The 13,233-nt window shown below is 47.7% G+C and overlaps 1 protein-coding gene across 6 annotated transcripts in view; it reads right to left on the bottom strand.

Annotated features, from left to right (window-relative positions):
* SMG7 (SMG7 nonsense mediated mRNA decay factor) overlaps nucleotides 1-6,514 on the bottom strand; it is a 49,056-nt gene extending 42,542 nt beyond the window's left edge. For all 6 annotated transcript variants that reach the window (XM_079314588.1, XM_079314591.1, XM_079314590.1 and 3 more), the window contains exon 1: nucleotides 6,173-6,514. In XM_079314588.1, coding sequence (XP_079170714.1) covers nucleotides 6,173-6,201 — 29 coding nt within the window. In that variant the 5' untranslated portion in view covers nucleotides 6,202-6,514. The remainder of the gene's footprint in view (nucleotides 1-6,172) is intronic.
* Nucleotides 6,515-13,233: the final 6,719 nt, after the last annotated feature.

Genomic DNA, 13,233 nt, shown 5'->3' with positions numbered 1-13,233 from the left:
TCAACCCAACTTTTCTCTCTCCAACAGGAAACACTAAGACATCTGAAAATGCCCACAACAGCCCATGTAGCAAACTAAAAAAAAAAAGCAGGGCAGCTTCAGTTTCTAGATAGATTTAAACAGAGCTTTTAAGTTGCTTAACTTAAAAGTTTGTGATACAATTCACTGCCCAGATCAGCTTATTTAGAGGTCAAAATAATCTCACTGGACCAAGCTATGGTTACTTGTTATGACTTCGTAAGATAGAAGAAACAGATTCTAGAAGTAGCCAGAATATCACAGTATACTTTACACTGAATACTTACATAAAACAGCTAATTCACCACAAAAATGTAGCTTCTTACCATGCACTGAAATGAAAAAACTGAGGGGAAAAAAACCCTCAAACTTCCTATACTCAGGGACAGGGAAAGCCTTCTCAAAGTGCATTGGGGCCCTCCCTCATTAACACTTCAGACAAGTATCACCTGGCTTTACTGCCACAACAGAACTTTCTCTTTTCCAATAAAGATCAAACTACATAGGAGTATGCAGGTTAGAACAAGAACTAATGGCTGCAGGAATCATCCCTTCCATCAAAAATAAATAAATAAATACAGCTGTAACTTTACTTACACTAACCTGCACTTCTAGGTCACTAGAACACTGTTGTGCATGTAACCTCCTAGCAGAGCACAGGAAGTGCAGCAACAGCACACACTGTGTTCTGCAGCAAGGGGAGACTCTCAGTCCAGACTGGAAAGAGGGGTACAGTTTGCTGACAGTGATTCTGTAAGGATGACATTCTATATAAAGCTACAGCCATATTCTAGGAAGCAGGACACTAGTCACTAGTGTTCTGGGTCAGTGAGCACTTTAATGACAAAGAGCACTGTCACTCCAAGCAGCAGTCCCATCCTGCTCTTAACCATTAGTGCTTCAATCCTGTTGCACACAACTTCACCCTTTCCAGCAGCACATCTGTAGTAACACAATTAATGGGATCAGGAAACCAATTGGGACCAAACCCCATGGGTAAAAAACAAAACTAAAGCAGTTTTAACCTAGTGTGGTTTCCCAGTTCAGCTTACTTTAGACTTTGCCATAAACTTATGCCATCACATCAGGGTTGAGGGTGAGGGAGAGTGAGAAACTTCTGTCAAGAGCTGTTCAAGTTTAAAACCCACCCTTGGTCTGAATGGCCAAGTTTTGCCAAGTGCTAAACAAGTCACATTCTCTGGTTAGAGCAGCCTTCTTCCCTCTGGCACATATTCACCTTCCTGCCAGTCCCTCCAGCAGGAAAATATGTCCAGCACCTGCTAACCTGCACAGGCACTCCCATCCCTGCTGTTACCCCTCCAGGGAGCAGCATGCTCAAACCCCAGCACAGAAACAAGCACATCACAGTTAAGGGGAAGTTCTGGAAGTGCTGCCTTTCCCCAGTTAGACTCTGCCTGCTTCACTCTCACCAGGCACACTCATTTGGATCATCCAAACATGATCATTTAACCAGCTTTCACAATGTTATAATGGCAGCAACCAACCTCAGCACACTTGAACAAGCCTTGTTTCCTTAGGAATCTGGGTTTGAAAAACAAAAATTATCACAGGTCTGACACTGACATTAGCATAAGTTGTCCCTGGATGACAGGAGGGTGCTCAATAATTTGGATGCCCATGATAGGAAAAAGGGAACAAGGAATTGCTGCTCAGACACCTGAGGAGTATGGTGTGTGTCTTGGGGCTCCCAGCAAGATGTATTTCCTTCATCAGAAAGCTCAGTAGGGAATAGCTTGACACTTTGTGATTCTTTTTACTTCATAGGTCACCACAAAAAGCTTGTTGATCCTAAGTAAATAGGAGTCATCACCAATCTTTACTTTTTTAAATCATTACTCTCACCCTCAAAGAAGAATAAGAAGTGTTGCTCATATTAAATATTGGCAGAAATTCTAGTTACCAAATGGTGGAGACATCTTGTATAGAGAAAAAAAAGAGACAAAACTAGAGGGGAGACATTATGTTGACCCCAAAAAACATCATGCTATGAGGTGTGTCCTGGAAGGCCAAAGCAGGCCCCACTACATCTCCCCTAGTTAAAATCTGAGAGTAAACACTATCATTCCAGAAAACAAAAAACTGGAGGGAATATCTCCCAAGACTGACTTGGTCTTGCTCAGATACCAAGATTAATCAAGAAAGCTGTGGAACAACTGAAGCAAGGCCTCCAGAGCAATGAGGGCTGGAGCAGAGGCTGTGGCAGCCAGGCTAGGTCAGCCTGAGGTAGGGAAGGCTCCAGAGCACCCACAGGTGCCACATGCCTGCAGGGAGGGGATTGAGAAGATGGATCCAGGCTCTGTGTAGAGAGATGACAAGAGACAATGGAGACAAGATAAAACAGGAGAGGTTCAGGCTGGATGTACAGAAAATCTTTTCCACCATGAAGACATTCAAGCTGTCCTAAAAGGCTGAGATGTCTCCAGTCCTGGAGATCTTCATGCTCAGGGCACTTGGTCTGACCCCAGAGCTGTCCCTGCTGTGAGCAGGAGGCTGGACAGGAGCCTCCTGAGGCCTTTCCTCCTGCCTTGTGATCCTACCAACTCCAGGAAGCCCACTGCAGGGACACAGGGTTCTCAATTAAGAGGTTACATTTACTAACTTTTTCCTTCATATACTCTCAAGATAATTAATTAACTGACTTCTTGCTGAGGCTCATTCATCAATATTCTGGCTGGTGCCTTTCCAGCACAGACAAGCACCACTTCTACATCATCCTGACCAGGAATCAGTACCAGAACATGCTCACACACAAAGTGCAATTACCTCTGCTCTACCCTCCTCCTTTAACAGTGAAGAACCTGCAAAAGGTGTGTCCAGGGCCAGCACACAGCAAAGGAGCAACCAGGAAGAGACTGCAGATGCAGAACTTAATGGAGCCACTGATGAGTCTTTGAAAAGAGACCCACAATTTGAATTATTAAAGCAGTCAAACCTTTAATGAAGTTGGTTATAGCCCCATCATAAGGCTACAGGAAACTACCTACTGGTTCACCAGCACTGGAATTTCTAAGCAGTGTTTCAAGCCCTGTAATTCAAGCATTTTTTATTCTACATTTGTGCTTGTTCTAAAAGCCACAGCTTACCAGGGCAACGCCACATTTTAATGGCAACTGAGCTCACATCTTTTTGAAATACAATTGAGACAGTCTCATATCAATGTGCTAAGCTTCTAAATCCTAGTTAACTCCATTTTGAAGATTAACCTGTAAAAATGGCATTGAAGATCATTTGTCTAAAGTGAACAAACATGAACTAAAGCTCAACACAGGCCTATGAAATGGATATGCTCAGAAGTTTCTGTGCTATTGTGTCAGAAATCCTATCAGTGATACTTTGCTTAAAAGTGACTTCTTTTATATCTAGCAGGATACATGAAATGTTTGCTTTAAGACAAGAGCCCCATGAGATTAATTTTATTTATGGGAAGTGCTTGTAGGTTCCCCAAGCAGCACAAATAGCATGGATACAAATTTTCAGCCAGATGCAATGAACAAGTTCACCTGAACAGGGAGAGTTGAACAGTGTTCCTGTTTCCTAAAACATCTTTTAGGTTCTCATCTCCTAAAAGAACCTTTTGGAAGGTCTACTCACCTTACCAGATGCAGTGCAAACCTTTGAGAAGTGACTCAAACAATGACTCCAGAGAATACACTCCAAAACTCTTGACAGGTGACTTTGAAAAGGATAAGGCTGGGAAAGCAGAAATCCCAAAAATCTATGGCAACATAGGAAGATGACTTAAAGACAGACTCTCCTGTAACTTTTCAAAGACTCAGTACATGAAGCCTGACCTTATTTGCTCTTCCTGGAAGACTTCTACAGAAATCTCGTGTGCTCCTCACTTCTCACAGGTTGATTGAAGGGGCACAATCCTTCAAGGACAGCATTTTAAAATAGCTGATTCACACACATACAGAAAGCAAGAACCTAGAAGTTGAAGAGTTAAGGTAGTCCAGCAAAAAGTCCCTTCCCCCCTGCTCACTCTTTCAGCAGCTTGATTCTTGCAGAGTCATTATTTCACTAAATATTCAACCATTACATGTTCACCTTAGAAATCTGTCTCGCTTCTGTCTAAAACTCAAATTCACATGAAATGATTTCTTGCAGGAACTTTTCTGTCCCTCCTTAGTGTTAAGACAATGAAGACAGCAGAGGTTAATTGCCTCATGTCTTCATTTGGCACAATGTTTTGTTAAGCTGCCCTCTCACATTGTTACACTTTGGGCTATTCCTTCTTCACTGTAGTCAGATTGAGCCTGTCCTGACACAGTAAAAGGGAGGATGCCTTCCTCCTTAAAACAGAGGACTAACAGAACTGGCTCTGAGAGTCTGAGGCTGAATTCCCAGTTCCCTTTATGAGCCTGGGCTGCCATAATCTGCAGCTGCATTTCTGCTCTATGCAAATCAAACAATTTAAATGTACGCTCTGTGGATGTGAAAAGCATTTCACAGCTTTTCAAGGAAACCTTCCCCAAGCATACCTTCTACACAGAGAACAAACCCCAATGGTCTTTAGAGGCAGAAGATGATGCACTACAGAGTGCTTGAAGAGTTTAGAAGGGGGACTGTCCTGTTGTTTTAGGAAGGGGTAAGATTCTTGGTGACAGAGACAGTGCCTGTAACACATTAGTGCACACATGCTTCAGTCCTGTTGCTTTGGCACAATATAAACAAAGCAGTCAGGAAAAAGCCAAGAACAACCCAGGATGAGCTGAAGTGTGGGAGGAACAAAGAGAGGAGAAACAGGTGATTCCTGCCCACAGCTTGCAGGAAGAATTTCCAGCTTGGCACAGCAAAATGCTAAGGAAGAGCCTGGTGGTGCAGGAAGGTGACAGGGGCAGGGACATGAGTGACTTCAATGGCACAGCCTCCCACAACCCAAAGCAGCCAAAGGACACGTGCAGTCACAAGAAGGAACAGGGAGCCAGAGGTTACAATATTATTAAGACACATCTTACAATAAAAAAACCAAGTATTTTACTGGGAGAAGAATGTTAATAATAAAGCATTTAAGAACTTTATCATAATGTAAGATGAAAGAAGGAATTACAAAGTTTTATGACAGCACAGGTGTACCCACCTGGAAGAGAAAAAGGTCAAACTCACTACTGGATAAAAAAGATAAGTTGTTTTTTTTTTTTTTTTAAGAAATAAACATGAAGTAAGATATAGGATAACAGAAGGAAGCAGAGATAAAAGACAAGATGAAGAGGAAGGGAAGAATTTGGAGAACCAGCAAGGAGAGACCACTGAAGTGTTTCAGAACTTTGTATTCAAAAAAAGTGCTTTCAAAATGTAAAATCCTCATTGAACTCACTTGTTCTAAATCTTCCCAAGCCCTGAACTCCTCAGAAACAAGGTGCATGCCCTTTTGGCATACCTATTCCGTTTCCATGAGGTGTTCTGGAAGCGTCAGAGGTGACACATCACGATCAGCCTAAACATTTAGTACTTTACAGCTACTGGAAAGCCATTTGTAGCTCGCGACGCTGCTTTCCAAAACCACTAGAGAACGAGCATTTGGGTATAAGTTCACCCCAAGAGTTCTGCTCGTATCAACGTGAGGTATCCCGTGCTCTGGAATACAGGGACCAGGGAACGGTGCTGTTTCAAAGCACAGCCCCAGCAGCTTCACTCCTCTCGCAGCCCCTCGGCTGAGCGTCCCCAGCACCGACCGGCTGTGTCAGCCGTGACTGAGGACTTCCAGCTGATGGCGAGGGCTGACACACGACTCCTGCTACTCCCGTTCTCCCGGGGCTACGAGCACGGCCGCGCTGCACAGCCAGGGTCAAACTCGGCGGCGGCTCCGCAGCGGCGGGTTACCCTGCCGCCTCCTCGGGAAGCGATGGAGAATTCCGCCAGGGAAGCCGGCGGACTCTCCCACCCTCCCGCGGCTCCACGGCGGCGGCGTGACCTTGCTGGGGAGCGCCGGGCCATGCGGCAGCCGAGCCCGGCGCCCGCGGGGCTGGGGAGCGCGGCGGCCGGTCCCGCACACGGCCCGGGCACGGCCCGCTCCCGCCCGGCGCCCCGCGCCGCCGCCGCGAGGCCCGAGGGCTCCCAGCCCGCCCGCTCCCGCCGTCCCCGGGCCGCCCGGCCGCGGCCCGCCCGCCCGCCGCGCTCCGGAGATACCCACCGGAGATACTGCGCGCACAGCAGGCTCATCCTCCGCCGCTCGCCGCCCGTCCCGCCGCGGCTCTCACAGCCCGGGCCGGCCCGCCGCCCCCGCGCCACCGCCGCCGCCGCCTCCCGCCGCCGCCATCTTCCCGTGCAGGGCCCGCGGGGAGGAAGGGGCGGGGTGTCCCCGCTGCGCGCTCCGCTCGGGCAGGACCGCCCGCGCCCCGCCGCTCCGGTCCCTCGGCGGCCCGGGCAGCCCCGGCTCCGCCGCTCCGGCCCCGGCAGCGCCCGCCCGCCGCTCTCCCGTCCCGCTGAGGCGCCGCGGGCCTCCTGCCGCGCCGGCCGCGCTTCCGGGCCGGACCCCGCCCCCGCCGGCACTTCCGGCGGCGCCACCGGCAAACCCTTCCCCCGCCCACTGCCATGGCAACCGAGGGGACGGTGGGGCGTCGCCATGGCAACCGCGGCGCATCCCGGGGCCTGCATCCGCGGCCCGGCCCGCGCAGTGACAGCCGGCTGTGTCACATCCCCCCCGTGGCCCCTGGCGCTGGCGGGAGCCCCAGTCCCAAAATTTCAGAAACACAGAAGGGCAGGTTGGAAGGGACCACAGTGGGTCATCGGGTCCCACCTCCCTGCTCAAGCACAGTCATGCCAGAGCACATGGCACAGGATTGTGTCCTGACAGGTCTGGAATGTCCCCAGTGAGAGAGACTCCACACCCTCTCTAGTCTCTCTTTCTGCTCAGTCACTGCACAGGAAAGAAGTTCTTTGTCATGTTCAGGTGGAATTTCCTGGGCATCCATTTCTGCCCATGATGTCTTGTGCCATTGCTGGGTCCCAGGGAGCAGAGCTGCTCCTTGCTCTGAGCCCTCCCTGCAGACAGGGACAGAGAGGGATGAGGGCCCCTCTCAGCTGGGTCTCCTCTCAATTCTGAACAGCTGCAGGTCCCTCGAGAGAGCTGCTTCATGCCCTTCCTCATCTCCTCAGCCTCTGCTGGGCTGCTCCAGGAGCTCCAGGTCTCTCCTGCCCTGAGGAGCCCAGACCTGGACACAGCACTCCAGATGTGTCTCACTAGGGCTGAGCAAAGGGGTACAATCACCTCCCTGACCACTGGGAATGCTCTTCCTGATACACTTCAGGATTGTGTTGGCTTTCTTGGCCGCAAGTGCACACTGCTGGCTCAGGCCCTCAACACAAGGCTTGGACTTCCCACACAGAATCATAGAACTATCAATCTCAGAAGAGACCTTTAAGATCATCAAGTCCAGGCATAAACAGTGCTGAAGCACATGTCAGATGAGGGGGAAAGTAAGAAAGAAAGAAAGCAAGCTCATTTTTATTAAGGCTATTATCACTCACTGACTCTTATTCTTCATAATTTACAAGCAGAAGTTAGCATCGCAAAGAGAGTGGGAGCAAGGAACCACACCCATTTTGCAATTATAGAATAGAAGCATGAAGGTTGGAAGAGACCTTTAGGATCATCAAGTCCAACTATCAACCCAGTACTGCCATGGTAACCCCTAAACCACTAAACACACCACCCAGTGCCACATCCACATGCCTCTGGAACACCTCCAGAGTCGGTGTCTCTGACAGTTCTGAACTGTCACTGACAGTTCTCATCCAGGAGACCACAAAGGGCTCCCTGCAGGCATCACACATCACACATCAGGCACAAACAAAGAGCAGCAGCATCTACTCAGCACCTGTCTTGTTTAGTCCTGTCTGAGTCCAAACCACTTTCAGAGCCACTCCAAAAGACCAGAGGGGTTCCCATGGGGCAGAACTGACTTCTGAGCCTTGGGCAGTAGGGAGCAGGCAGCCCTGGATATTTGCAAGAGAATCTGATGGGTGTCATTGTCAGTGTTACTTAAATTGCTTGACACCAATATAAATTGCCAAGCAGAGCCACACCTAAGGGCAGCTGCATAAGGAAACCTGTGGTCCATCAGGACAACCTACCCAGTCACAAAGTCTCCCTTTGCCTTTTCTCACTCCTCTTTAATAGCCTCCAGACAAATAAGCAAAGGATTTCACAATCCTTGCAGTCTTTTCCTTTTTATTTCAGGGTTTTTTTCTCTGAATTGTGGGGTCTTTTGCTTCCCTCTGAGTTTCTGCAATGTTGAAATAGATCTGTTCATTAGGACAGCATGTACACGAGTTTCTCTCCCAAACCTTATCTTCTTGAATCTCAGAAGACTCTTTCACAACTCCAGATTTGTCATCAGATTGTCCACATAACATTTTTGAGGGCTTGACATTGCTTCTCATTGCTCTGCACTATTTGTCATTAAATTCTATTTCAAACCTTTTGCTGCACACAGCAAGGGGATAATTTCCTTCTATTTAAGGGGAACCCCCAAGTCAATCTCCTCTTAGTTTTGCTCCAAGAGATTTGTGATAAAAGAAGCAGATTTATCAACTTGTATTATCTTCTCTGTTATATATGGATCAATAACTATAGCCTATCATTTTATTAATATCACAGCATGGGAAAGGATTTGGTCCCAGGGAATGAGGGTAGACCAGAGACACTGTGAAGCCATTGAATAACCCCAGCCCTTAGCCACAATGCAGCCAAAATGACCAGGAGTGAAGTTTCTCTGCTCTCCAGAGGGAAAGTCTTGCAATCCCAAATGTGAATCTATTTTACATCCTTGGACTGCCTCTGTCACCATACCAGCTCAGCATTGGATGTGTTTATCCTCAAAACATGCTCTAAGAGGTAAGCAAGGACTATTCCCACTTAACAGGTAGTCAGGGGAACTGAAGGGATTTCATCAAGGTAATTTAAGACAACAATGGAGAGATGGACCATGTGGAGCCTGTTTCCATCTCTCTTCATTAACACTGATATCTTTAGTAGTCCTGTGAGGCTCACTGAGTCCAAGGTCTCCCCTCTGTGTGAGGATATTCTGCCTCTGTTTTCACACACAGATGTGGCACTGGACAGTCCACTGTCTCTGTGCCAAATTGGACTTTCATATATTTGAGACATCACACTCTCCTGGAATCAAGGAAAGATGAGTGAACAGCTCAACAGCTGAACGATGAAACATCAAATTCTTTGCAGGTTTGGTGAACATTTCAATCTAAATGTTGTGATGTGGGAAATGAACACTCAGCAGCATTTGAAGGAAGAAACAAAGCATGAAGATACCTAAACAATCCTAATTTTGTCCTCTATTCTTCCTGATCGGTAATTATGTTATCATGATTAAAGTGTATTTGTTGTCATGCCAGATTATCCTACTTAGATTTTGAATTGTTAGTGACAAAAGCTTCATTTTACCCTAACAATAACCTATTTTCCCCAAATATAGCCTGTATGCAAAACTTCAGGAATTTCATCTGTGTAGAGGTTTTTAAAGCTTACATTATTCCCTTGCAAGTATCACCCAGAAAAAAGAAAAAATTATAAAATAGGCCTAATTTCTTAGAGAAATCCCTTTAAATCCTTACAATTTCTAAAGTAACAGATTTCTTTTTAATTTTTTGGGAATAAGTGTTACGCATTCTGGCAGAAGTACCCTTTCACACTAATTAAAATCTCACTAACTCACTTTTGGAAGGGAGAGAGCAAGCAGCCACTCCCAGGGATCCATGCCGAGTGTCTTGGCCTCACTCCCCATCCAAAGAACCCAGCTACAATCCCACCTGCACAGATTGATTCGAGCTGTAACCTCAGAAATAGAGACTGAAAAGGGCTGCCAAGCTAATTGCATCAGCTGGTGTAGGCAAGAGAGAAATTGGTTCCCAGGCTAACCTTCCTCAGGAGATTGTCTCAAATGTCAATCCAGTGTCCCAGAAACACTGCACAGCACTTGGGGTCAGTTCACAGAGGCCACAACCAGGGTGCTGAGTCCTCAATCTTGACAGATCTCCAGCTTTATCTCATGGAACCCTTTGGCATCTTCTTCCAGTGCATGATGAACCAAGCCCTGATAAGAGCTCCCCAGGCTACTCATAAACCTCAGTTACAAGTCATGTCTTTCACTGGCTGCTTTTCAGCCTTGCTTACTCCTTCCTCGTTTGAATGCCTGCTCCTACAATAGGCCATTCAAAATGGAAGATTCCTCCATTTGGGCCAGGCTGTCCCACCCCATGTGGCCCCATGTGGCCATGGTCACTGTGGGTTTGGCAACTCCTTCCATCTCAACCAGGCTCCCACCACAGCAGCTACCCCTGAGTGCTTCCATTTATTGTTCTTTGCCATTGTTCCATGAGCAACAGGTTCAGCTTGGCCTGCCTAGCCTGGCACAATGTGCCAGTTCAGTCTGGTTTCCTTATACTTGAAATCCTTTCCCTCACATGTGCTGGGTTTGCAAGCCTTAGTTTTGGCTAGATACATTCAGATTATATCTCAAAAGTGGGTGTAAAACCCCTGGTTTTGTGGGAACCAGGGGCTTTACTCCAGATGAGCCACCAAGTGAGCAACTCCCTTATTCAAGATCTTTTGCTCATTAATTCTGAAGGAAAGGCCTTGCCTTTTTTAAGATTTTTTGGGGTTTTTTAATACATTGTTGCATTACAAAAATTTCTTAGAGACATAGGGCTGGCATGTGGGGAGTAGAGCTGAATCTGCTTCTTAGTCCTTCTAAGAAAAGGCTCCAAAATGGGCCAGGATGGGTTCACAAATGGTTTAAGCCCCTCTAATTGTCCTTTTCTCTGATAGATTTGAGTTCTTTTGAAGAGTATGCAGACTGTCAGATTAAAAGCCTGAAGCTGGAAAGTTTCTCTTCCTGCTCCTGAGCCCTAGAGGAGGGACAAGTTGAGAGGCAGTGCTGGGAGAACTGAGGGGTCCCCACTCCTCATCCCAGTGAACACAGCCATGATCTTCCTGCCTTCTGCTGCACAGCCCCCTGCTCTTGGCTATGCACAGCTCCTGGCTGTGCAGATGGTGAAGAGCTGGACAAATCCATGTGCAGAAATACCCTTGGTGTGAGGCACAGACCATGTTTCAGGTGTCGTTAACAGGTTTCAAGTCGCACAGGCAACGATTTTACAGTGCTGATCTGAGTTCCTTGTGTCCCTGTGTTTCTCCATGCCGTTTTCTTCCTCAGAGAATAAACCCCAGCTAATCATCCTTCTGCCCTCTCTGTGTCCTGCTGTACCAGCTCTGCAGGTGGCAGATGGCTGATGGCACATGGGCTGGGGGTCTCGAGGTGCTCCAGAGTTGCACAACAATCCCAGGGAGGGCTGGCAGGGAACACCTGGCTCCTGCAGCTGGGGCTGTTGTCTTCAGCCACGGGAAACCTGCACCCACATGTGCAGGGAAAGCAGCAAGTAAAAGAAAATACATGCTGGGTTGGAAAGCACTGAGGGGAAGAAAGGTGAAATAACCACTGCACAGCCTTGCAGGCGTCACTCCTGCACCAAAACCTGCCGCTGCTCCCCAGCCGGCAGCGTTGCTAAGTGACAGCTGATTTACCACATCACTCACCATCCAGGAGGCAGCAGGAAAGACAGGCAAGAGCTACAGACAGGGCTGCCCAGACCTCATCCTCACCACCGCCTCATCTGGCACTGCTGGCCAGACCTTGTCTCTACCATGGCCAGGCAGTGCCTAACCTATGTCTGGACAGGTGACCTGGATCTTTCTCTGGTGTTTAAGGTCAAACTCCGGTGTGAAACAAAGCAGGCAGAGAGATTCAGCTGCATGGCAGGGGCTGTCAGGACCAGCAGGATGTGTTTGGCATCACCAGGCAGCGAGAGAACTTGGCCATAGGTTGTTTTGTCCATTTGTGCCTTCAGCAACCGCAGCTCTTAATGCTCCTACAGCTGCAGGTTGCAGAAGCTACAGAAAGGAAAATTTCTTCTGCAAAATTATCAAGGAATGGGGTTAAGATTAGCAAAAATTCTGCTGTCTCACCTCAACTTCAGCCTCTTCTATATAAAAGCAATCAGTGAAGAATGTTCTTGCAAAGAGCACACTCCTGTATTTCATATCAGGACAGTTGTACCATTCCCAAGGGAAGAGGGTAGGACACCACCCTTGGTGGGAATGTACAGGTGAGGAGCACCCATTTCCCTGCTGACAAGACCTGTGGTTTAAAAGGCAGAGTTATGCTGTGCACAGCACAGTGGTAAACTGCAGTCTCTTCCACAGGTTATGAGTCTCTCTTTTTCAGGGTAAGCTTGGAGGAGCAGCACAGGAAGAAGCCCAACACAATCCCAAAATTTAATCTCATTGAATCACCATATGTCCATACAGAGCCAGTAAAAAGTCAGAGCCAGGAGCAAGGGGCAGAGAACACCACCTGTCTCAGCATCTCTCTCCCTCAAGCCAGCTTAGTCTGAATTAAAAATCAGGATAGAAATATAACCCCAGAGGTGTTACCACACCCCTATGCAGTGAGACAGACCTTGCCATCAGTGTGTGCTCCTGAGAGTGTGAATGCAGCCAGGGCCACCACAACAAGGAACAAACACATTCAGCATCATCATTCATCAGCAATGATGCATCAGCATCATTGGGTTCATTCCCTAGTGGTGTTGCTCCTTCAGATCATTCAGGCTAATGAGTATCCCAACACCTGGATGAGCTGAGAGGGAAAAAGCAAAGCCTGTGAATAATTAATATCAGGGCAAGGAGAAATATAGCACACTACTATGCGTAGGGCTAACAGACTGCCATGGGATGGCAAAAGTGAGTGTCTGGGGAGTATCCTCTTAAGGACAGAGGAGGAAGACAGATGAATGTAGTGAGGGAGACTTGTTGGTGGCAAATAACTCCCTGCTGAGAGGAAAATGTGTGTGTAGGAGCCAGAGATAAAGCCAGGACAGCCTTTGGGAAGGGGCTGAAGGCAGCTGCTTGCAGCTCTTCAGTGGCTGTAAGCAGAGGGCTCTGCTGACCCTTGCTCAGGGCAAGGAGCTCCCTTAGCAGAGAACAGCAATGCTGCTATCCTAAAAATGAGAAATTTAGAGAATTAGACTGTTGGGTGGTCTGCTAGTAGTTTACCTTGCAGTAAAGATTGTTTTTTGGTGAATGCAAAGCATCTATTTGATGTTGGACGTGTTGGGTGAAGCTGAAGCCCCACAAGTTATTTTCCCCATAGAACCCCAGAAAAGGATGCTGCA

This window comes from Erithacus rubecula, assembly GCF_903797595.1.
Source record: "Erithacus rubecula genome assembly, chromosome: 10".
NCBI lineage: Eukaryota > Metazoa > Chordata > Aves > Passeriformes > Muscicapidae > Erithacus > Erithacus rubecula.
This window is presented reverse-complemented; position numbering and strand designations above follow the sequence as displayed.